This window comes from Haliotis asinina, chromosome 2 (assembly GCF_037392515.1).
Source record: "Haliotis asinina isolate JCU_RB_2024 chromosome 2, JCU_Hal_asi_v2, whole genome shotgun sequence".
NCBI lineage: Eukaryota > Metazoa > Mollusca > Gastropoda > Lepetellida > Haliotidae > Haliotis > Haliotis asinina.
The window spans coordinates 26,361,346-26,388,093 of NC_090281.1; the positions used below are offsets into that span (position 1 = coordinate 26,361,346).

General features: G+C 40.5%; 1 protein-coding gene across 2 annotated transcripts in view; it reads right to left on the bottom strand.

Moving 5' to 3' along the window:
• LOC137273480 (hemicentin-1-like) overlaps nt 1-26,748 on the bottom strand; it is a 112,370-nt gene that overhangs the window by 24,774 nt on the left and 60,848 nt on the right. For both annotated transcript variants that reach the window (XM_067806188.1, XM_067806187.1), the window contains exons 30-54: nt 25,226-25,510; nt 24,679-24,963; nt 23,593-23,877; nt 22,968-23,240; nt 22,227-22,370; nt 21,406-21,537; nt 20,605-20,815; nt 20,143-20,225; nt 18,193-18,465; nt 17,503-17,634; nt 16,858-16,995; nt 16,290-16,477; nt 15,669-15,750; nt 14,629-14,803; nt 12,818-12,915; nt 12,237-12,407; nt 11,412-11,582; nt 10,716-10,886; nt 9,272-9,442; nt 8,634-8,804; nt 7,855-8,019; nt 7,256-7,399; nt 4,641-4,778; nt 1,293-1,448; nt 677-880 (exon numbers count right to left, since the gene is read on the bottom strand). In XM_067806188.1, the coding sequence (XP_067662289.1) occupies nt 677-880; nt 1,293-1,448; nt 4,641-4,778; nt 7,256-7,399; nt 7,855-8,019; nt 8,634-8,804; nt 9,272-9,442; nt 10,716-10,886; nt 11,412-11,582; nt 12,237-12,407; nt 12,818-12,915; nt 14,629-14,803; nt 15,669-15,750; nt 16,290-16,477; nt 16,858-16,995; nt 17,503-17,634; nt 18,193-18,465; nt 20,143-20,225; nt 20,605-20,815; nt 21,406-21,537; nt 22,227-22,370; nt 22,968-23,240; nt 23,593-23,877; nt 24,679-24,963; nt 25,226-25,510 (4,446 nt within the window). The remainder of the gene's footprint in view (nt 1-676; nt 881-1,292; nt 1,449-4,640; nt 4,779-7,255; nt 7,400-7,854; nt 8,020-8,633; nt 8,805-9,271; nt 9,443-10,715; nt 10,887-11,411; nt 11,583-12,236; nt 12,408-12,817; nt 12,916-14,628; nt 14,804-15,668; nt 15,751-16,289; nt 16,478-16,857; nt 16,996-17,502; nt 17,635-18,192; nt 18,466-20,142; nt 20,226-20,604; nt 20,816-21,405; nt 21,538-22,226; nt 22,371-22,967; nt 23,241-23,592; nt 23,878-24,678; nt 24,964-25,225; nt 25,511-26,748) is intronic.

Sequence of the window (26,748 nt, forward strand, 5' to 3'; positions counted from 1 at the left end):
ATCCAAATGACCCCATTTTGCATACTTGGGAACACCCCACAGAATGATCCACTTGAAACGAGAGGGAGACAGGTTGTCTGATAAATATCGAGAAGTTTTCCCTGTGCGTTTCACGCATGAATTGTTATAGCACACTCGAATTGGGAACAGGTACAATCCCAACGAATTGAATCAACACAATATACTGAGCAAATATGTTTAGGACCACCGATCCATTTCACGAAGCAAATGACATTTTCCTGGTTTTTTTTAACAAAATTGTTGACTATCTAAAATGCTTGTCAATGCCCCAATCATCTATTTGTCTTCGTCTTAACTAAAGGTTAGCGTGGAATATCAGTATCTTATGCCTGAAATTGCAGTCTTATCATTCGAAGGAATATGCGGTGTGGTTTTAATGGGTAAAGTTGACTTTTGTCTGCTAAATAGCGAGACTGGTGTTACACAGTAGCGAGACAGGTGCTAATCAGTAGCGGTGTTGATTTCATGTCACGGTTAGCATGTATTGCACGTGCATAATCGTCAAGCTACATGTAGCAGCCAAGTGTACTCACCCAATTCGTTGTACCGCCTCTCTTGTCACAAATGCGTTTGGTGCGCAGGATCATCTAATATGTGTCTACCAGTAGAGCACCTCACAAAATGCCACTGGCATTCAGCTAGAATAATAGCTCACCTGGTGCAATGCTTGCATACAGCTGGAAGCGCACATCCTCCTCCCCTGGTTCAACATTGACCTCCATGCCCTCAGCGAAGAGCTGCTGTACGAGGAATGGCATCTTGCCCAGTGAAGGGTCATACGTGATGGTATGGTTCCAAGCATAGGGCATCCTGTTTCCATTAACTCTGAACAGTCGTGAGGAGTAGGCATAGATTTCACCTGAAAGTGGGTTGTGTGTGTCTTTATATAAATTATCAATAACGTATACTATCTTTTAAGATAACTTCTAATTTAGTTGTCTATCTAACCTGTCGTTAATCTTCACCATAAGGCACTCTAAAGATGCTGATTTCGAACAGCTGGGGTGTCATTAAAAAAAGATCAACTAAACCAATATTTTGCACAAAAATAGCAATTAACAAAACATTATTATCCACAAATATCCTAATACCTTCAAACAGACAAAGGTTAAGGCTAAAGCAGGCTTTACCTGAAATACTTGATTGACAGTAGAATGAGTTTTCATAAAATAGGACTAACCAGTGCCCAAATTCTTATCTCGAATGTTTCATATTTAACTGAGTATAAAATTGTATGCTAGTCCAGACCTCCTTATACACTCTTATCTCACCTGGTCCGGTCTGTACATACTGTTCCGTGTAGGGGTGGATATACACATTCCTGATCTGGCCAAGATCAGGTACATGTCCACTGACCACGATGTCAAACTTCAGCTTCCCCTGGTCATCCACACCAGTGGCGTAATGGGTCATCCTCAAGACTTCCCCTACGCGTTGAGGTCATATGTTACTGACTGTTCATAACATTAAAGGACCACTAAACTCAATTTTTTGGTACTCTTATTATCACTGCACTGCACTGAAAGACTTCTGGTTAGTCATAAATGAAACACTATTTTTTTTTTTTTTAAAAACTTGGTTAATTAATACCAAGCGCTTAAAAGTTGCTAAAAAGCCTTCTGTTTCTCTCTCGCCCGCAAACGAAACCGCAGACAGGTTACGTAACTCTGTCAGCAGAGCCCTGCAATGACGTCATAGAAGGAATGATTTCCAGTTAATTGTATAGAAAATGTACAGGAAGCTCGTCATTTTGCTGATTTCTCACCAAAGACATGCCGAATTGTTGTGTTGCCGTCAATTGTTCCTTGGGGTCAGGTGATGGTGTCACTATGCACAGATTTCCACCAGACTCCGTAGTTTGTGCTTAAACTGGTTGTTAGTGTGTGCGAAGTGAGCGTTGTGGAAGCCTGCGGTATATACTAAATCGGACGGTTCGCCCCCTACCACGCTTCCAGGATAGAAAATGGAGTTTAAGTTTCATCGAGTTTATAAAATCAAGACTGCTTAATACACATTGCTGACCAAAAGGATTTTTTATGGATATAACACTTTCTTCTTCGGAAACGAGGTTGTGGTCGAAGTGACAATATTATCGTAAGTAATGTTATATTGACCCCTTATATTGACCACTTCCAAGACTGAAATTGTTATGTTATAAGCAATGGCATATAAAATCCTAATGTCCATCAATAAAATACATATTTTACTACCAGTAGAAAGTAATTTTGATTTTGTAAGTCGGTGAAAACAAACTTAAATAGCATTCATCCTCAGTGAAGGCGCCGCCATTTTTGAAAATCGTGAAGTCACGGGCTAAAGTCCGTTAGAATTATTGAGATTATGACTTGTTCTCATCATGTTACAAAATCAAAACTATTTTTTACTGGTAGTTAAATATGCATTTGAATTATGGCCAAAAGGATTTTGCATGAGACAACTTTTAACATAAGGACTTCTTCCAAGGAAGCAAGGTGGGGTTCGGACTTGAAGTGACATTTATATTGCAAGTAATGTTACATTGATCTCCACCTCCCTTCCAAGAGTGAAACTGTTATGTCATAAGCAATGTCATGCAAAATCCTATTGTCCATCAATAAAATACATATTTTACTATCAGTAGAAAGTAATTTTGATTTTGTAAGTTGCTGAAAACAAACTTAAATAGCATTCATCCCAAGAGAGGGAGCTGCCATTTTTGAAAATCGTGAAGTCAAATCCATTTGAATTAATGAGATTATGGTTTGTTCTCATTAAGTTAGAAAATCAAAACTACATAAATATGTATTTGAATCATTACCAAAAGGAGTTTGCATGACACAACCTATAACATAACCCAAGCGAGGTCGGGGTCGAAGTGAAAATACTGCGCGATAAATTTCTTCACTTGCTAAATTTACTTGGCTTGTAACGTTCTCTCACCAGTATGTAGACACTTGTCAATATACGTCTTTATACTTGGTCTCATAATCCTAATTACTTTATAATCATACTTGTATGCATTTTGAAACTTAATAACAAGAAGCCATCTGCAAATGTATAACAGGAATGTAACATGTAGAAATTTTATAGTTTGCCTATATGAATCATAATTTGCATGCACGCCTTAGTGTATGTCATCTGTATCATTACACTTCACGACGAAAACAATGATTCTGTTGAAAGCTACGACAACTTATTAAAAACAAAAATGCAAATATTAAAAGTAAAGTTATTGGAGCAATGTCAGGCTATTACCTTCTTCAAGGAATGTATCCATCAATATCCACAAAAACAAGTGATATATAATTCATCTGCAGATTTCCCAAGTGATGTGTCTTTTAACAGTCTAATATACGAAAACATGATGTATCGTTTCAGGTTTTTCACATTGCTGTATAGTTTCATTGGTTACCCAAGATAGCACACCTGGCAACTAATTGCATAATGTGCGTCATTCTTTTTAAAGAGTTATTTAGTTTGCCAATAATGAGCAATCAATCAATGTATTGGCGGTTAATCCTTTGAAAGAAGGGTGTTGTTTTACATAGACTCAGACATGACAGAGTGTATTCAGTATAGGTTAGTAAATGTACATACATAAACACTACCTTTTGACAACTCCCCCATTTTAATCTCCATAAAATTAATTAATCAATCAGCGTGGTATCGGTTAATCCTTTGATCAATCCAGTCAAAAGAAATGCCAAATGGGGGCCTTTGTCGGGTAATCTAAGTGGTGTTACCCTTAATTATACCTGTTATAAATTCATTAACTGAGTTTCAAGTGAATGATGACAAATAACGTGTAGGTTTATACCACCTAACACGGATTAAATGAAAACAAATTTAAACAGCATCTTCCCTCTTGGAAACGAGACAGGTGTCGAACCACCTAATTAATACATGCAGGCTTCCACAATGCTCGCTTTGCACTCACAAGAAACATATTTAACACAAACTGGGGGTTCTGGTGGAAATTCTGTGCATGATGACACCATCACCCGACACCTAGGAGCATTTGACAGCAGCACAACGATTTGGTATGTCTTTGTTGGGAATCAGAAAATTGATGAGTGCTTGTTACACATTTTATACACAACTAACTGGAAATCCTTCCCTGCATGACATCACTGCTGTTCACTGCAGTGCCCTGGCGACAGAGTTACGTAACCTGTCTGTAGTTTCATAGGTGGGCGAGAGTGAAACAGACAACATTTTGGCAAAATTTAATTACTCTGTATTAATTAAACACACATTTTTTAAGAATTAATTTGGTGTTCCACTTAAGACTAACCACAAGTCTTTCATATGTAACGGTTCAAAGAGTACACAAAGTGCGAGTTTATTCGTTCTTTGAATTCTTTCAGGTAAGAGAATCATGTAAAACTATAGACACATCTAAGCTCAGTCTTAACTAAAGTATATATATATAAAACATTTTTCTCAATCTTACATTTATGAATAAATAAAAAATTGCCAAAGAACAGAAAATTGATAGAGATTTTGATCTTGTCATTATGATTTATGGAACATCTAATAATCAGTACAGTTAAACTGCCTTTCAGATATAAGAGAATCATTTAAATCAAGATATTGACACATTTAACTTTGTTACACATGCAGTAAAGGCAATTACATACCTGTTGCAAACTCAACCTGCACCTTCCTGTTAAAGACACCCTTTGTTAGTGTATAACCATTGTAAGCTCCATCCACCTCCATGGCTGTTGTCCAGTATACAGGGGTGAGCAGCGAGATCAGGTGCTGTAGATGGGGAGCTGAAGAGAGACAACTCTCTTGAGGATGGGGCTGAAGGGAGACAACTCTAGTTTGTGGGAGAGAAGGGAGGTAACTATGGAAAGAAGGGCAAAGGGCCAGTGACCTTTCCAGCACTAGAGGTCAAGTTGCCTACAAAAGTGTGAAGATGGAAATGGTTCGTGACTACTGAGATTAAAATTCTTGCTTTTTTCACTGGTTTGAAACTGGTGAACCCAACCTCTTAAATATTTAGCCAAGGGTGATGAGTATTAATCATTTGTCAACAAAATGGTCCTTTGCAGGTTTAACTCCACACTGTGTTGCAGTAGCCCATCACACTGGCAAACAGAGAATAACATCAGCAATGGAACAGCTGTGTGGAGCTTGTGAGTGGAAATACGAGCAAGTTTGGTTTAATGCTGCTGTCAACAATATTCCACCCTGGCATGTCAGCCTGATCTGGGAGGAAAGCCTGAAGTGATGGCGATCTTAGACGTTACCACTTTGGTGGAACCCACACACTAGTATTAAACAACCCAGCTCAATAGTGTGCTTGCCCTTGCAGTCGACCAATACCACTTTCCTCACAACCTGCTTTATTTGTTCCCAGCCTCTACAGAAAATCAATAGTTTTTGGAAGCTATTTTAATCAAGGTACGATCATTGCATCTCCTGAACAGCTGATCAGATACGTAATTAGCTGGAACCACTGCTACATCGAACTTGTTTCAGATAAATCTTTATCACACATTTCACAAATGCTGCTCCAACCTCGTCTAGACTAAACACATCCCGTTGGTATCTGAGACCAATCCTGATGATTGGATCAGTTTCTGTGGAAATGTTTTTACCTTTTCTTTCTTTAGTGTAATATTGAATTATGGGATATGCCAATGCAGATTTAAGGTGAATTGTCACTCGAATATCACAAATTGTTGAATGTACATATGGAAAATGATGAATGTGTTGTCCCAAATGCTTTTTGTTTGAGTGACAATGCAAGTAGACATATGTTGACAATGACTAATCAGATAATGTAACTTCATGTTGATTTCACTGCGAAATGAAAAAAATAAAAAAAGAAAAGAAAAGAAAAGACAAAAAGGGATGCAAGCAATACTTTCCAGCATCTAATTCTCCCTCCATAGTTTGGCAGTCTACAGGAAACTCACAATGTTAATACATAAACTTGGAGCGCTTACTTGCTGCATGAGGTGTACATACTCTAAGGAATCCCCTACTCCCCAAATAAACCCATAAAAACATGCAAGTAGTTGGTACGGGCAAGAGCATAATATAAATACCCATATAATACATGTATAATAAGAATAACACATTGCCCCCTCTGTACCTCTAAACATAAATTCTACCACGAATACACAAGAAGGAATATACATATCAACTAATACTCTAGTGACAAGTTGCTCTGAAACAGTGAAAGAATGATGAATGTTTTATCCATAACAATTGGGAATGTGATGACATGTCTCAACCAAGTCAACGAGCCTGACCATCCGATCACCTCTTGTGACAAGTATGGGTTACTGAAGTTCAATGCCTCAATAACAAGTCTTCATGGGTCTGGTGTTTGTTCAGTGGCAAACATTACATCAGCAAACGTCCCAATAAGGGACACCAGAACCCATGTTGCATGACCAGAAAACACATGGGGCAACTCCCTCACCATAGCTTGTGGAAGTGAATGGAGGTTAGACAATGCAGTTGTAAGGATTTTACTGCCACTTCATGCAACTTTCAAACAGCTCCTGATCACATGCTACAGTAAAATGCCCCTTCCAAAGGCTTAAAACCTGTGAGCCTAGTTTCAAGGTACACAAGTATGTGGCTTTAAGTACAGGAATAAACATGAAGAAGAATCATTATAAATCTTGAAAAAAACGTACTGTGTATTACAAAAGTTGAAATGGAATTTATCACATGTCCCAAAGGTGACCAATTCAAATGAAGCAAACTCCTAAGGAAATACAACTCACATTTTGGTATTCTGGGGAGGAATAAAGTTGTAAGCCCAGTACAAGACAGCTGCAGTGGTGGCTGTAGTCACCTGACATTACTCTTGAGGGAAACTGTATGATTTACAATCAGTTATTACACTAGGAGTTTGGTATTCTGTTATGGTGTTCCGATTAATTGAAATAATCACAGATTGTTTGCCAAACAACCAAGCAATCAATCACATTTTCTGATTATTGAACAAAAAAGATTTTGTCACTTCTGTTTTTGTGTTTGAAACCCTTGATGATGGAACATTTATCTTGACATTGACAGGGCCTGAAAACTTGTTTTATTCTCAGAAAACTCACTTCACTGACTGAAGTGAATATGAGTGAATATTTCCTGGTCCCCAGGAAGTTATATTCGTTATACACTAGTCAACTGCTTGTTGAGAATGAATTAATGATCAACTGTGAGATTTCAACCAATTCCCATCTAGGTATTCTGTGAAACATCTATCTGTTCATTTGATAATGCCTACCGACAGTTCTGGGAACATTCCTGATAGTTGCCCTAACCCTGATGCCTGAGTCCGTTGGTGTCATCTCAGATACAATGGTGGACTCAACGATGTCAATGTTGTTGATGTTGCCGACGAGATTGCCCTCAGCAGTTCTTGGGGAGGCTGCAATGAACAATTGTTCTTTATGAAATATAACTCTCTTCCACAACACACACATATATATAGATGTAAGTTAGTATATATTTGAGATGATACACATTTTTGTCCTTCTACAAACCTTTTCGCCTCGTCAAATGACAGGATTGGGGGGGTGTTTCCACTAACCACATGAGATCAGAGTCAGTCCCTACTGTCACACACCAAGGTGATGCACTCACACCCTACCTTTCTATGCTTTAATGATGCTGTTAGTCCTTACTGAAAAAAAAAATCAAGGTGATGCCCTGACATCCTAACTTTCTATGCCTTAATGACAGAGTCAGTTCTTATTGTTACACACCAAGGTGATGCACTTACACCCTACCTTTCTATGCCTTATTGACGGAGTCAGTCCTAACTGTCACATACTAAGGTGATGCACTTACTCCCTACCCTCACCCAAGTGATGGAGTACTTACTGTCACATGCTGTGATGATGCACTCGGCAACCTGGACACCGTTGCCCAGACATGGCCGCCCACCATGCTGTGGCTGTACACACTGTCGCCGCCTCTCACGTGTGCCATAGTCACACGTCTTGGAACATGCTCCCCACTCTGCCCATGGACCCCAGCTGCCATCGACTACAGAATTATTAAGTTGAAGGATGAGTACTTGTTCACAAAACAAGTTTGGACAAAATCAAGTTCCAAAATACAGAAACTACACAAAACTGTGCACTAAAGTGAGAATTTATAGCATCTTTCTTCCACAGCCAAATCAAAGGCTCTCCACAGGCTTGCTGTTGAGATGCACAGCAATGTCCGCTTGCTGTTAATACATACAATACCAGCAAGGAACTGACATTTCTTTTTCATCATTTCCTTGACTCAAGATTTATTAGTCAAAAGATACCCTCATTGTTACACTACCTAATTGTTACACTAATTCAATGCAGTATACCACTGGATAAGAGCCAAGAACCAATTTAAACATGGTTTTATGAGTTGATATCCCCTACTTTACGGTAAAAGTGCACATGCACAAAGTGATCTTTGCATTATGCCATCTAAAGTCAAAGCACTAAGATCGCTTTGTGCAAGTGGGCCATGGTTGTGATTCCCTGTACTACTGTATTATCTATATCAGTTGTAAGTGTTCTGTGATTTTATACCATGGGTTTCTATCTGATTGTTACACCCAGCGATGAAGGTGATTGGTTTATTCCATTCCTACAATGGTGTTGTTATACACTGACCAGGACAGTATTGTTGGTTGCACTCCGTTATTTCTTCGCCTTGTCCTGTGCATGGTCTTCCTCCTTTGGCTGGGATAGGGTTGGTGCAGGTGCGGAACCTCTTCATCTGTCCTCCTCCACAACTCCGACTACATTCACCCCAAGTGCTCCACAGTGCCCAGTTACCATGCACTGCAACAACCACACCATCAATATATCAACAACCACTACATCAACAATCAAACAATCACTGTCACAGCAATGATTCTACATTTTTACTGCGTAGCTCTCCTGGACGCTGTAGCTCAGTTGGACTTTTTATCTCACCTGGATAGTGTGTCTCACCTGGATAGCGTGTCTCACCTTGATGGCATAACTTACCTGGATGGCATAACTTACCTGGGGGTTGTTCCACAAAATGATCACACCACTGATGATCTTAACACCGATACTTTAACATGGAGTTACAACTGTCAAAGCACTATCATCTCTAAATTTAGCTCTATAACAAACGGTAAATAGCTGAATAATGAATTTTTATTCAGTTTATTGTTGCAATGAAATGCTTAAGTACATTTGCTTGATCAAAGTTTTGTTATCTCCATCAAATTTTAACATAAGCTTACTCTGTCCACATTATCTGGTCAGTTATAACGTACCTGGACAGTGTTCACTGTTGCAGTAGTCCACTTGCTGTTCTGGGCCAACACAGTCAGCGCCACCGTACTGAGAGCGAGGATTATCGCAGCGACGGACCCGTGTCCTTGACCCACCACCACAGGACACACTACATGATGTCCAGTCCATCCACTGGCCCCAGTTGCCATCGACTGGAGAGAAATAAATTTGTACTTATTGATTCACAAGCATTTTTAGCCAGAAGGCCCTGGCATCGGAGAGGAAACTAGAAGCATCAATTTAAGTTGGTGATTAAGTGAGTGAGTGGGTGCAGATTTACATGTCTTCTAGCAACATTCCAGCTATATCATAGTAGATTGTTCCAGAAATGAGCTTCACACACTGTACCCATGTTGAGCATCGAACCCAGCTTTCAGCACGATGAGCGAACACTTCAACCAAAGGCAATCTCACCAGTGCCACTTTCAGCAGGATTATTATGTCCCTGTGCACTGCAGTCAAAGTCATTTGATTTTCTGTGTCAGGCAAACTAGTCACAGCATTTACATTTCCTTTATATGAAAGGTGTATTAATAAGTAGGTGTTCACAATGCACATTTATTGGAGTGGACAAGTCACTAAGTAGGTGTGACCCTGGAACCCTCCTACACATAGTCATGAGACAACACAAAGTCACAACACGTGACCACTTCTGCCATGAGATGCCTCTTGCAAAAATGTCTGGGCTTCTTGGGGAAGTGGTCCAACATGGATTCCGTATAGACTGAACTGATCAGAGTAAACCTCCTACTCCCTGAATACAAGTACAGCAAGTGTCTTCCTTTTATGATTTCATTCATTAAGAGTATTTCTACAAAGTGAAGAAACACTGTTTCTCTGTCATTTTCAAATAAACACTTAAATGTCTAATGACATAATTAAATGTTGGCATGGGAACCTGTGATGAGCATAAGCAGTAGACATACTGAGGCATTACTGAGGCACAATGACACACTATTAGGGCACAATGACACAGTATTAGGGCACAATGACACACTATTAGGGCACAATGACACACTATTTGGGAACATCGTCTAGGTCAATGCAACAGCCTAATTGTATTTTCTGTTCTGTTTAATGCTGCACAAAGCATAATTCAATCTATATGACACTGGTCTGCAAACAACTGAGTCTGGACCATGCAACTGGGATACGATCACATGTCCAAACTAAGTCAGCAAGTCTGACCACCCATTCCTGTTAGTTCCCTCTATGACAAGCATGCATTACTGAAGACCAATTCTAACCTGGATCTTCACAGGTACAGACAGCTTCCAATGACAACATTAATAGTGTTCTGGTGAACTTTCCCACATGCAAATATATTCTGATCCCAAAGAATACACAGGTTGGACAAAGTATCCACATTCCTGAAGGCCACCTATCAGATCCCTCCTTACATATCTTCTGCATGTCCAAGCATACCTGCGCAAGCCTGTGTGTGGCATGCCTGTCTGTCGGTTCCTGCTCCAAGGCATGGAAGTCCCCCAAACTGAGGCCGTGGGTTGTTGCACTTCCGCTCCCTGGTCTGCTGTCCCTCCCCACAGGTGGTGGTGCAAGGACTCCATGGATCCCAGTCACCCCAGTTTCCGTCAACTGAACAGAACATTCACAATTTGGTTATCACAACATACCCTTGCAAACAACCTATTCATCACACACTACAACAGCCTATGCAGCAAATGAAGTTTTGAGTGAGTTGTTGCATTATATTAGAACTATTTGGGCCATGTGATGATGGGAACTATATGGACATAACGTTTTAGTGTTACGTGCATGACATTAGTTGTATCTGAAGGTCAAACACGTTCTTAATTACCACTGGAAGACTGGAAGACAGTCATTGGTTACTCAAGATAAATCCTCGTCTAAAATCTAGGAGGATCTATCCAGATCCAGAAATTTTGCAAGGAGACAAGCAGATGCAACAGAAGACTTATTCTGCCTAAGAACCTCCACTGGGAGACAAGCACTGGATACAGGGCATCTTCTCTGTCAAAGCATTTTCACGCTTTGGCTTAAGTTTTAGATACAGAGGACCTATACAGACATACATTCTACACACATTTTTCTACATCACACAGTGGCATAGAGCATTGAACAGGTCACTGTAGAACTTACTTGGACAGGGCCTGACATTGCAAGGTGACTGGTCAACACTAGGTCCCTCGCAGGAGAGTCCCCCGAACTGTGGTGGTGGGTTGTCACACAGACGGGAACGTGTCCGCTGACCAGGTCCACATGAACTGCTGCACGCCTTCCATGCACCCCAGTTTCCCCAACTGGCATCAACTGCAATACACTTTCTTCATGAATTGAAAATGTCTTTACCTAAATTTTCAGTCATATGACTCTTGATCTTCAAGAACTGTCAGACTCAAACAACATAATAAATCTTTGTCTTATTCACCTGTATATTATGAAGTGAGTGATTTTACCATGCTTTTAACAATATTACAGCAATATCATGGCAGGGAACACCAGAAATGGGCTTCACACACTGTACCTGCATTTGCAGGGCCTAAGGACCAAGGAACCATAAAAAGTTGTGGGTACTTAGTGATTTTCACTTGGCTTTCTGCGATAAAGTATAAAGATATTTAATCAGAACTGAGCAACTAGTTGGCAAACATTTAGTTTTAGTTAGTAGGCAAAAGTTTAGTTTACCTGAACTAAGGGACCAGTAGCATTGCATCAAACAATGACGCAAGCTTCATGCTAATATGAGATAAACTGTGCATCAAATACGCAGTTTTCTGTGTCATGGTAAACACTACTACATGTAGCATATAGGCATAATGCAGGAGAAAAACCTGGTGAACATAGGGTCATGATAATATCTGAATCACAATCACAAGATTCTGGTAATGAATTGTGAATTCCAAACGCTGTTTGCTAATACACAACACAGCCAAACATTCAATTCTGCATCTTAATTCCTCCTACCTGGGCAATCTCCCATTATACAGGACTTGCTTTCCCGTGCAGCTCCAATGCACTGCTGGCCTCCATTGGTTGGAGGAGGGTTGTCACATGACCTGGTGCGGAAATGCAGGCCGGCTCCACATGTGGTGCTGCACTCGCCAAACTCACCCCATTCCGAGAATCCACCATGGACTGAAGGAGGATGTGGAGCAGACAACACAATTTACTGAATAATATTCATTCGTTGTGGCAGATCGATGCTCATGCTCACGGGATTGTCTGGTGCAGACTCGATTATTTACAGACCGCTGCCGTATAGCCGGAATATTGCGGAGTGCGGGCATAAAGCTAAACTCACTCACTCAAACATTCGCTGTCATTAAAGTTTGAGAACCACTTATGAATCATTTAACTCTTTGTCATTTTAAGGAAACTGAATAATTCTAAAAGAGATTTATGTCTTCAGTATGTCCACAAAAAAATTATAACTCATGGCTAGTATGAGTTTAGAGGATTCCATGTCTCCAGAGGATGATAAATTTTCCAGCTGTCATTCTTGTACAGTGGAACTACTGCCTGATGTGACAAACTCATCTACTCACCTACCACTTTCAAATCCGTCTCTACGAAGGTCTTGCCGAGCTTGTTGGTGGCGAAGCAGCGATACAGACCAGAGTCATCCAACTGGGTTGCAACAATCCTACACAAGAGAACAATGTGACTGACCAAACAACTTCAAACATCTTTGATGGTTGATTACGCATGTAACTGAGGAGCAAATAAATAATCAAGTCTGGATCTGACGATATTTGAGTCTGGGCCAGACAATCCAGTGATCAACATCCCTGGGCATCGATTCACATAACTGGGATACGATGACATGTACTGACGATGACATGGCTAGTTTAAACATATTCTATTCACAATGTTAAAAGGATTCAGGACAAGTTCTTTCAACTTATAAAACCCCTCTCCAAAGATATTTACAATCACTTATTACATCACAACAAATTATTAGAAACAGGGAAAGTCTGAAGGATGACAGAGGGAAATGTTATAATACAAAATGTGTTTAGAGAGAAGACTACTGGAATTGTTTAGATTTGCATATGTATTGATGGACATTTTTTTAATATGATTTCATTTATATGATTTGTCAGATCTGCCATGCCGTTTGAAATAACAGATGCTGTAATCACAAAGTTACTACCACATACATCTTGAATAGCTGATGAACATATTCGCACTGGTTTCCACATGCGCAGGATGGATCAGTGATTAGCCCTACTCTGTACTGATCGTAGCTTAATCTACTAGCTTCATGGCGTAACTGAGTATGTAAACTGTTAAATTTTCTAATGCTGTAGGAAAAGTACAGTGGGACTGAGTTATATGATGTTATTATGCTTGATTTAAACTTTGATAGAGAAGTACAATTCCTAACATCTGTAGATAAATTGTTCCACAATCTTGTAGTCGATGGGAAGAACGACTCGTGAGAATCATTGTTTTTATTATTTTTGTAATTACTTTTGTTCGTGGCAAGCAGATATTGTTTGAATTTCTTAGATTATATTGACTCCTGGAGCCCTTGGATTGATGAATTATTCCTTTAGGTAGACTGGACTTTTATTGTTTTGAATATTACAGAACAGGGACAATTTTCGTATTCGTCTACACTCTGATAGTGCTTCCTAGCCTGTTTCATAATAATAAATAATTACATAAGCATGGGTTGATGACGATCAATTCTGACCTGGATGTTCATGGGTCGACCCACTGATCAACATCCTGTGCAGTAAAGAGATGGAAATGTTGACATGCATCACCCAAGGCAGCAAGCCTAATCATCTCATCCACAAGAATACAATAGGTGAGTGAGTGTGAGAGGGAGTTTAGTTTTACGCTGCTTTCGGCAACATCCCAGCTATATTGCAGCGATCAAATGGCTGAGCTTGCCGTGACCATCCTCTCACTTATAATACAGCAGGTTCATGCACACTCAGACTATTCCAATTTGTAAACACATTATGTCTATTTGTGAACACATTTTTCAGATTTCTAAGCATACTATTCACAGAATTCTGGGCTCACATAAAAACATTCACAGAACTCTCCACTTGTACGCTATTCACAGTATGTGCAGACGCAAAATGCTAAAAAGAATGGATAAAAATGCTGATTGGAAATGTGCCTGGAATGTTTAGAATCAGCCTGGAAAGGTTTCAGACCTGTCATGTGCTTTTGTGCCTGCTGAGTTTAGGATCTCACATGTTTTCATATATTTCATGTTGTTTGAGATAAGGATATTGTGTTGTTTTTTTCAGTTAGACATGTTTAGGCTCTGTAACGTGTTTTTGTGGTATATTTTGTGTTTATTGACTTCCAGATCTGACATATGTTTTTGTTTTACCTGAGTGAGTTGTTAGGCAGCACAGTGATGCGTCCAGAGGAGACAAGGGGTGTGGTCTCCTTCCACCAATACATGTCAGGCTTAGGGTCACCACTTGCAGTACAGTCCACAATGATTGTCTCCCCTTGATCCACTTTCTGACTCTTTGGTGGCTCAATCTTAAAAGTGGGTTCAGCTGGAAAGGATACAAGAACAAAATATACACGGTCCTAGATTTTCATTGCTCTCTCAGCTCTTAGCACTTGTCATAAGTGCCATACATTAACATGACTTACGACTATCTTAGCGCCAAGAGAGCTTCTAAAACCAGAAATACAACCGGCCATGTAAAAACTGGAGACAACTCTCGGCTGGGTAACATTCCTTCACATACACTGAATATCCAACAGGGTTAACACTGATTCTTTTGTTTTGGGAGTCTTTTCACAGTCCATATTCAAATATTCATATTTAGAGAGGGTTCGCTCATGGATTTCATGCAGCAACTTTATCTTTCCAATTTGAGTGACTGAGTAAGTAGGTTTAGATTTACTCTGCTCTCTGCAATATTCCAGCTATATTGTGGCCCTCTGTTAATAATCCAGTCTGGACATGACAATCCAGTGATCAACATCATGAGCATCAATCTGATGACATATGTCAACCAAGGCAGTTAGCCAGACCACCCGATCCCATTAGTTGCCTTTTATGACAAGCATAGTCACCTTTTGTGGCAAACATCGGTTGCTGAAGACCTATTCTATCCCGGATCTTTACAGGTACCTTCCAATTTGACATTTCAGAACAATAGAACAGAACAACTTGAAGTTGAATTTGACCCAAACATTACAATAACTATCTAATCAAGACTAAGCGGAAAATAATTGCCAAAACACTGGACACTTTCAATCCAAAGCAAAAACTGTGACAACCCTATAAATCTTATCATCACTGTTGAATTGCGTCTTGTTTTTCTCTCTCCAGTTTTAGCCACCAAGAAACACAGTTATGTACAGAGGATTTGAAAAATCTTATAAAATTCAGCAAAGAACTGATCTTACACCACACTGTGACTGTTGCTCTGCTCTCTGATGTCCCAGCAGTGTTGACAGCTATACATTTGTACTCGCCAGCATCTGAAGACTGCAACAGAATAGGGAATTACTCTATCTTGGCCTGACATCAACACCTCAGTTGTAGTGCTGATGAAATACATCAAGGAATACATTAATGCATATCTGAATGGGAATAGGTCAATATAGATAGGGAACACATCGACGTATATCGGATAGGGAATGCATCAATGTTTATCAGATAGGGAATACATCAATGTATATCAGATAGGGAATACATCAATTTACATCTCATAGGGAATACATCCATGTATGATCGGGAACACATCAATGTATATCAGATAGGGAATATATCAATTTACATCTCATAGGGAATACATCCATGTATGACCGGGAACACATCAATGTATATCAGATAGGGAATACATCAATGTATATCAGATAGGGAATACATCAATTTACATCTCATAGGGAATACATCCATGTATGATAGGGAATACATCAATGTATATCAGATAGGGAAAACATTGATGTACATCAGAGAGGGAATACACCAATGTACGTTAGATAGGCAATAATACTGGACAATGTGAAAAAGTAAACACTGACTGTAGAATCATATATGACAAGGGATCCATTGGACAGCTGCTGTATTCTGTGGCTCAGCTCTACAGCACGGCCATTCTTTGTCCATAGAATCTCAGGAATTGGGTCACCACCCACAGAGCACTCCAGAACAACCTTCTCTGCGATCTTCACTGCCTTGTTGCCAGGGGGAACAAGCATCCTGGGAGGAACTGAAAAAAATGTCACACAGTCAGGCTGAATCTGTAGCAATATAGCCATATTTCTGGAATAAATGTAGTAAATGTACAGGAGGCTGATGCCCAAGCATACCAAAGAGTAGCAACCAGAAAGACCAATTCTTCCCCTGACCATGAGAGAGTTCAGTGTTCCACTACAGTAAGCAGTATTCCAGCTACATGGCGGTGGTCTGTAAAAATGTGATCAACAGCATGAGCATTGATCTGTGATACTGGGAACGATGACATGTGTCAATCAAGCCAGCATCCCTGGCCCCCTGATCCCAATAATCGTCTCTTATGTGTGGAAATCATGGATTGCTGAAGATCTATTCTACCTCGGATCTTCATGGGTTACGTTGAATGAACATTACCTTTAACGACAACATTTGCGGTGGCTGTCACCTGCTGGTTGTTAGCAGGATTGGTTGCTACACAGGTGTACTCGCCACTATCAGCTCGGATGGCATTCCTCACAAAGTACACACTGCGGCCATTGATGCTGACGGGAGCTGGAACACGAAGAGTTGTTGTTTGTGAGGATGCAAGAAGACACTTGCAAGTGATGGTGGAGGAATATATTAGTTGACTCCCACATATATTCCTGTTCAATGTGTACTACTACCAAATGTCATTAGAAAACTTGACAATGAGTAGTTGATGTGCGACAAAGGCTGAGTGAGTGAGTGAGTGAGTTAATAATTAATGTCACATTGGCAATACAGCAAAGGCTGATAACAATGGTGATGAGGAAAGGAATTCAAAATGTTGAGGGAGATATGGGTGATGGGAGACACTGGTGATGATGAACAGGCATCACTTTTGGGTGATGAGAAGTGGGGATGAAGCTTAGAGACTTTCAAGTGATTTGGTGGGCATTTACAGGTTTTCTTGGCATGAGATTATTGGTGGGAAAGGCGGAGACATTTACAGTTATAGGCTTGCCACTGAATAGTAAGCGATGGGGCGATGGCTGCTACTGGCATGCCATTGGAGAGTAGGGATGGGGCAACACTTACCTGCTACAGGCTTGCCATTGAGCAGCCATGTGATTGTGGGGATGGGCACACCATCTGCGGCACACACCAGCTCCAGCCTCTTGTTGATGGTCACCTCCTTGTTCAGGGGGTGGATGATGATACGTGGTGGGACTGCAGAAGAAATGCATGATCATACTGCCTTTGTAGCACGAACAACATCTGCCAGAAACAGGCCATGCATTATGTGATGGGTACTACTGGAGGGACAGAAGATGTTAAATCTCTCTCAAACAAGTCGTGATTATCATTGATCAATTTACTCAATTTTACCTGATGCTAAACCGTTGATCAATTTACCCGATTATACCTGATGTTAAACCTCTCTCTTGAAAATGTGATGTGATTATCATTGATCAATTTACCTGATTTTGCACGATATTTTGCCCTTAATGTCAAAAGGAATCTCTTTTACAGGAAATAAAGTCTGGGTATTTTCAAGCATTGTGTATACAATATTCAAAAACAAAATGTCAGCACCGCTTTTTTGCTTATCATATGCATGAACTATCTTTCAACGTCAGAAACATTTTGCAACAAACAAACCCAGGCTGGGAATTGAACCAGAACCTTCAGCCTGAACACTCTAACCATGACATCAACTCTACCCAACATTAACTGAAAATGTGGGTAAAAACATTAACTGTCAGCACATTTCTACACAGAACAAACCTTGCACCCTGAGCAACCTGCTCTGGGAGTCCCGACCCGCTGTGTTGTCTGCAGTACACACGTAGCTGCCAGTGTCCTCTGCCTCCACTCTCTCAATGATGAGTGAACCCTCATCTGTGAGGGTATACTTGGGGTCCCTGGAGCTGATCCAACTCCCATCTCGGGTCCAGGAAATCCTCGGTGCAGGCCTTCCTCCTGCTTCACATGGCAAAGTTGCTCGGTCACCAACAGTTACCACGAACTGGGGAGCTGCAGGTTTGATCTTTGGAGGGACTGTGAAAATATCAACATTTCAAAAATTTCCATTTCATACAAATTGCCTACAAGTTCTCAAACATTTTCAGACACTTGATTTTTTTCATATAAAGAACAAACAATGTTATGAATTGGTCAGGGATATGTCTGTGATGTGAAAACCATGCTCAAAATTTCATTAAAATGTGTTTGTTGTTTATCACTGCATTCCAGTTTTACAGAGGCAGTCTGTAAATAACTGAGTCTGGACTAGACAGTCCAGTGATCAGCATCAGAAACACTGATGTACACAACTGGGCAAGTCTGACCACCTGATCCCAATAGTTGCTCTTTTGAGAAACATAGGTTACTGAGGACCAGTGCTCACTCAAGTAATGATTTAAGTACTGTTGGCAATAAAAAAAACCCCTACTTTTAGGCCTTTACTCTGTACCCTTCAAATTTACACAACCGTAAATAACTCACTTTGGTCTAACTGGGCATTCAGTGGGATGCGTAAGAGGATAACCAGTACTTGTAAAATCAGACAAAACAACTAGCTTCAGAAAACAATAGTTCAGACTAAAGATGGCAAACAGGTCAGTCAGTCAGGTATGGCGACAGAAAGTCGACTCACCTGACATGCAATGCATATGCTACCTACTTGCACAAGGGGGTCATCTCAAAGATATTTTGTGCTTTTTTATGTGTGCTGAATATATGTCTCATTTATTGATGAACATCTTATATGTGCCTTTCTGTCATGAAATTTATGTTAAGATATGTAAAAGAGTATAATAACTGATACCCATAGATAAGCATTGTATTGAATGTCTCAAAATATATAGCTGGCATGACCATCCAAAGATCGACATGACTAGATATTGTATTATATGTTTGGACATGCCATGTACTTCTCTACTTTAATTCCCCTGTGGCATTATCATATCTCTGTTCCCCTAGTTTGACCCCAACCATTGGCTGCTTCACCCGTCCTGGTTTTGCTTTTGAGATGACCCCTCTTGTCTGTTTCTTTTCATAGTGATAGTAAACTCCATGGTAGCTACACCCTTAATAGTTTCAGCATGAAAGTTATAATTTTTTATGACGGCTATCCTTTATAGTAAAGATAAGTCCAATTTGAAAATGGGCATTTAACAAGTGCCCTTTGTAATACAATGTCATTGCCCACTAACAAAACAATTGCATTAAACCATGGCCTGCACCAAATAAGTCACTTTGGACTTAGAAAAAATCTGCATTGTTCATTTCTGTACTAATCTCTCCTCAGTAAAGTCCTTTTATCATGTTTCCTATCTCCCAACCCATGGAACTGTGCTTAGGCCGAACCGATTTTAACAGATATTTCACACTTTTGGATAACAACTACATAAACTGTAGAGATAAACGAGACAAAAAAGTTTTTTTTTTCTATTTCCAACATTATTTTAGGTTTCATGAAAACATATCCACATAAATGCTCATGATCCCAAACATCCTTCGGTTCAGTATTGATAAAAACACAAGAGCCTTTTTCTGTTAGGTCAGATTTCCTTAAAATAAAGGGGAATTCAAATACATCAAAACATATTCTCATCTCTTGAACAGAATGATCTAACTGACAGCTTTGAACCAACAAAACTGTATCCCACATGACATGTGCAGGGCTAGGCACTATCCACGGTGTCACCAGTATGTATTGGCTACTGTGCTCACCTTCCACTGTAAGGGAGACACTCTCAGAAACATTGCCAGCCTGGTTCTCTGCTATACAGGTGTACGTCCCCGCATCCAGAGCTCTGACACAAACAGCATACAGGTAAGCACGAGACTTCATAGGTATGTACAGGGGTAGAGAGGTTTTATTCATGCAAGTTTCTCTTTTCCCTCCAGAGCCAAAAGTATTCAAATGACATAAATAATATTTTATCCCCAAATGAAAACTGTAAACTTTAATATTTTTCTACATTGCCAACTTTTCATAAAGAAACCCAGTAAATTCATACAAAAATATTCTTTTTTTTTTCCTCTACAGCCTTTCCACCTGTATTGGTGAATAATATTTTATGTCACTTTAAGCAATATTCTTCAGGGGTCCTCACACAGGCTTCTCACATTGACCTATGTTAGGAACTATGTTAACCATCCTGCCTGTTCTGGTGACCAAAGAGAGTTTACCTTGCATGGGGTATGGCGAGTCCTCCATTCTGCAGCGTGATGTAGTGGACATGGCTGTACGAGAGACCGTAGTTGGTGGAGGTTATCTCCTTCCCATCTTTCTCCCAACGGATCTTTGGCTTTGGGATTCCTGTGGCACTACATGGCATCACTGCTGTCCGGTTCTGGAGAACCACAAAGTCCCGCTGTGTCATACTGATGGTCGGTGGAACTGCAAGTATTGGCATACAATAAAGACTCACATGACATAAATTAGTTTGATGAATTTGGATTACAGCTTATGTATGGTTTCAAACACTACTGTTCCAGAAACCATGAACTTCAGAAAGCTACCAATTACTCAAGGGAGCTAATGAGTTTTTATGACACAAAGGCAGTATCTCAGTCACACTGTCATGAAATTAATGGAAGAAAACTAAACATTGATACTTAGGACCTATTTTGATCTAGAATCTCCAGAGGAGAAAACTGTAGGCATTAAGGAATCTCTTGTTCCTGTTAGACAAGCCCATGGCAAAGAGGATGATCTGTACTACCATTTCCACTGGAGCAAGAGGCAAGGTGAATCTTTTCTTTCCCAGAAGACAAATTATACGTCAGCCACTGGGTACTGGGGACATAATTTGTTCCAGAATCTCCTCTTTAAGAGAAACTGATGGTAGTGAGGACCGTTTCTGTTCTAGAATCTTCACAGAGACAAGCAAGAAAAACTGGGGGGTCAAGTTCATCCTACATGATGTACTGGGCACCTAAAGTGGAACACTCTCCAGGACCAAAACCTGTCGCCTGCAGTGGCCCCACCTTGTACTTGGAGTGTGATATCTCTCTTGGAGGAGCCGGCCCTGTTCTGGGCAATGCACGTGTAGACACCCCGATGATACAGCTGCAGGTCTGTGATGTGAAGCGAGCCATTGGACAATATGTGATAGGAGCCTGAAAAGGAGAAATACAGAGGAGGTCATTTATAAACCAAACCTGGACTGGATGGTTCCTTTGCATCAGTGGCTCACAGTGATATACACCACTTGGTTTTTATAATCATTACATGCTGTTTGAATGTTTACGCAACATTAAGACAAATTTACATGCCTTACAAACAAATTTTTTCCTATTTATTTAAGAAATGCAAGAATTTAATTGATATCTTACTCTTGAATATTTACCAATATTCACCAATATACTCAAAATACGGCTCAAAATTCAGACATTATCCTACTGTTTCTCAACAAGACCATAGGTCTCTCCTAATAGGTATCTCCTGCTCTTCCTCCAACACATTCACCTACCTCCATCCACCTTAACTCACGATCATGTTCCTGTAGAAGAGCCCTGTTCTTCCATCACCCCACCCTCATCTGCTCTTAGTCAAGGCCTGTTTTTCAGCTACCCTACCCATAAAATCTTCCTAAAGGACAGCAGTGTTCTTCAGCCACCCCATGTTCATCATCTTCCTAAAAGACAACACTGCTCTTCAGCCACCCCAGCCTCATATTCCCATATGAGAGCCCTGTTCTTCTGCCCATCCATTTATCATGAAACTATATACACCTCACTCAAGATCCTGTAGGACAGCTATGTTCTTCACCATCCATTCATTACTGACCCATCTTCCACTCACTCACCCTCATCCTCCTGTAGGAGAGCCCTGTTCTTCAGCCAGAAGATCCTTGGTGTGGGGGTGCCCTCCACCTCGCAGGGCAGGGTAATGCCAGTGGACAGTGGAGACTTCACCACAGCTGACCCGACATTCAGTATCTTTGCAGGAACTGACAAGAAACATATCATACTGAAATTCCTCATTATACGTATACAGTACATAATGGTTTTCACAGCCTGATTAGGTCTATCACAGTGCGGCATGAAAATGTCCAATGCTTCAAGATCTAAAAGTCAAGTTATGGTGGCAAAAATGGTCCAGTTTGAACTATGAGATGCTAAAAATAGCTGTCTATTCAAATTACAATAAAGAATGAGATAGAGAGCAAGTTTAGTTATACACTGCAATATTCCACACGTTGTACTCATATGGGGAATTGAACCCAGGGTTTCTGCATGAAGAAAGAACACTATAACCACCAGGCTACCCCACACATGAGAGAGAGTGTGTGTGAAATCAGAGACCTGACAGAGTGCGTTAGAGAAGTGGAGAAGTGGAGAAGTGGGCTAGGCTAATGAGCAGGGCCTAGATTTTCAAAGCTCTCTCAGCGCTGAGACAGTCATAAGTATATTAATCTATGGCACTTATCACTATCTTAGCAATACGAAAGCCTTGAAAATCTATGTATGGGTAAAGAGAATATAATTTTGAATGGAGACAAACAGCAATACTTCACATGAGGACTTATTTGTGACTGCTCTCTTACCTTGAACATCAACGCTAATGGTACGGGTAGCACTGCCTGCACTGTTGGTTGCAGTGCACTCATAAGTTCCAGCATCCTCTATCATGATCCGTGAGAACTCCAGTGACCCTGACCTTAACATGCGGTGCCGCAGTCCGGTGGAGGGGAAGCTGGAGCCGTCCTTAGTCCAGGTGATATTTGGCTGAGGCTGACCACTCGTCTCACACTGAAGGACTGTCGGTGTGTTGACCTCTGCTGCGATCTGAGTCGCGCCATATGCGATTTCCGGGGGAACTGAACAGTGAGGTAATATTTTTAAAAATATTCCAGCGATATGACGATGGCCATATTATTACCCAAAGAATAGTAATAAATAATGCAACATTTCCTGGTCAAAAGATTCAAGGAATTCATTTTATCCTGGTCAAAAGATTCAAGGAATTCATTTTAACTTTAGGTTAGGACTTCATCCCGAAGAGTTATAAAAGTATCACTTACTCATTACTGTATATCCATTTTTCCATAGTCATTTCTACCCCCACTGTGGGATGGTACCAAGTTTCTGAGAAAACCATTTTTGTCTCCAGTGATGCACTTTCCTTTGGTCTGACTTTGAATAAATAAATAACATTTGTACTCTCCTTACCCATCACAGAGACTTCGAACCTGAGGCTTGCTTCTCCTGCTGTGTTGATCGCCTGGCAACTGTAGGCACCAAAGTCCAGGAGTTGGGCACTGATAATGTATAGTTTCCTGCCATTATCAAGGATACGGATATTGGGGATGCCATACTGAGGGATTAGCTCCCCTGACCTGAACCACCTAATTTCAGGGGGTGGTATTCCATCTGCTGGACACTCCAGAGTCACTGATTGATCCAGAATGACTGGGACATTTTGAGTCACCTCAGAGCCATTGATTGTTGGAGGAACTGAAAGAGTACAATTTATCTGAAGAAACCAGCCACGACTAGGACTGTAACAATGCATCAAATTATCAGTGGATTGCTGACTCTCCGATAGGAATTGATTGTAGAAACGAAAAAACTATTGATGCACTGATAGTCTGTCAGACTATCGATTGTTTAGTAACTGACTTCAGCTATATTTTGCTGATGAATGTGCAGCACCAAATACAGGAATTACCTGATTCGTTCACTTTGATTTAAAGTTATCTGCCCCTGTTATCTCTTAGACGTAATCTGGGGTTCAAGATTGTCAGTTATTGAAAGAGACTGAAAATTGCTTCAGCTTGTTTTTATTTCATATAAACTATACACTCAAATTTTGAAATGACTTGAAATAAGACAACTCAAGGGGAGAAAAACTACTGCAATAGTATTGCAATAGTTGGTCCCAATAGATTATCCTTATTAAGTCTGTCATAATGTAATTTTCGCTTAAGTGTTCTCCTTTTACAGGTGATTACATTTATTTTTTAAAGTTATATATTACAGTATTAATATCAGTGTGCATATAGATATAGAACTTATTTCAGTTTCCTTAAAGCACTAAGCATGTCACTTTGAAAATAGCCATCATTTGTGATGTTTGTTTAAATTCCATGAATAAACTCCTGAATTAATACTTTGTACTGATACTCATAACAAGGATATAAAAGATTTAGATTAAACAAAAAATCCTGAAATATTTGAACAATCATCAGCTTTTAATGAGACCTATCCATAAAACACACACACAAATATAAATCTTGTATAAGAAATAATACATACGCAAAACTTCAAGGTCATACTGCTTCTCTATAAAGCCAGCTTGGTTCTCAGCATGGCAGGTGTATCTGGCTGTGTCGATTATGGATGCTTCCAGGATCTTCAATGCCATGCCTCCGTTCTCTATGATAATGTTGGGATTGTCCTCTGCCACAATGATCTCACCATCTTTCATCCAAAGGATTGAAGGCTTAGGGGTACCGCTGATGTTACATGGCAATGTGATTGGCTGTTTTGTTACAACTTCCAGCATCTCAGGGCTTTCATCACCATTGAACACAGGTGGGACTGAAACACAATGTTTACCAATCATGTGGGACTTCTCCATGTCCTAAGAGACTACTTATCCCTCAAGGTGAGTGGGTGAGCGAGTTTAGTTTTACACCATACTCGGCAATATTCCAGCTATAATGTGGAGGTTATTCCTCTAGGTAACCCTATTATCTGCAATACTCTCATATATGTTATAGCAACGATATACCATACAGCACTCGTCTGAACTACTGTACAGAAATGTAAATATGACACATGTCCATACTGATCGACTCACCAAACACATCCAGCTTGATGACCACCTCATCAGTTCCAGCTTGGTTGAGGGCACGGCAGGTATAGTTCCCTGCATCGTCCAGCTGTGCATTGCTGACCTCAAGAGTGGTGTCTCCATTCAGCACTCGCAGATCACGGTATGGGAAGTCCACCAGCGGGACACGATCCTTTAACCAGAGGATGCTGGGGGGTGGCACACCATCCACAGGACAGTTCAACCTCACGGTCTTATTCTGGTGCACTGATGGGTTCTCTAGGACCAGACTGCGATCAATGCTTGGTGGAACTGAAATCAGAAATTTAGATTTCATAGGTTCAACAACACTATCAATATGTTACAACAGAGGAGAAAACCAGACAGTCTCAGAATGAAAAATGGAAAATGAGTGAGTGAGTGAGTTTGGTATTACGTCACGTTAAGCAATATTTCATCAGCTTCATGGAGGGAGACACCAGAAATGAATTTCACGCATTGTCTTCAGGGTGTTGAGTAAATGCTTTCAACACTAGGCTACCCCATGGTAAATGGGAAATAATCAAATAATTAGTGATCAGCTGCAACTCTGAAAGGCTTCCTGAGATTTTGCCTCTCACTTTAACCAAAATACAGATTCGAAATGAACTATAATGGGCAAACAAAATTTAGACAAACCTGTAGAGGTTTCCAATTCTTTGAAGAGAATCGTCCTTGGGGTACTTATATGTATTTTCTGCTGCCGGAAAATGTCACATGACAGTTGTATCAATGTTTTAATAAAGTAATGTACAGTAAATAAAAAGTCTTTTTTGTTCATTATACGGCCCCTCACCATGTGGAGTCACCCCTCTGCTGTGCATGGCCAGGCAACCAGTTACGCACGTGTAATTACGTACAGTTTGTAATTATAGCGATCGTAATTACGAAAATTAACACGCAACAAAATGCTCATCTGCGTCATACTCCCAATGAGCTTCCGCGAGAGGCATTATGGGAGAGAACCGCCAGGGAGCAACCGCACCGAAACTGACTCAGAGCTAAACACGATAAGAAAACACTGTAATAAAGTGCCAAATAACCCCACCCACATCGTGATTCTTAAAGAGAGCACCGAAAGGGGGTGAAGACTGACAACAAATCTAAACAGATCGCTGTCAACAGTGGAGTTTTACATGTACTCAAACGCAGTAATTTAGCAGTGTCGACTGACAATGAACCAAGACTCACAGGGTGGCAGGACACTGTCCACTGGAGAGAACAGTACGGCCAAAGCGCGCACCCTCACGTGAATGCGTGTCAAGCTGATAATGTTTGATGAACGTGCTAGGCCTGCTCCAAATAGCAGCAGAGAAAATCTCTTCAATATGCAGTGCCGATGCAAATGCTTTGGAAGCTGCGACTGCCCTGACCGAGTGAGCGTTCAACCCCTCGGGGGGAGGCTTGCCCTTAGCCTGGTACGTAGCACAGATGACCGACATTAGCCAGCGAGAAAGGGTCTGTTTACTAGCTGGCAACCCAGCCTTCCCACCACCGTAACAGAAGAACAG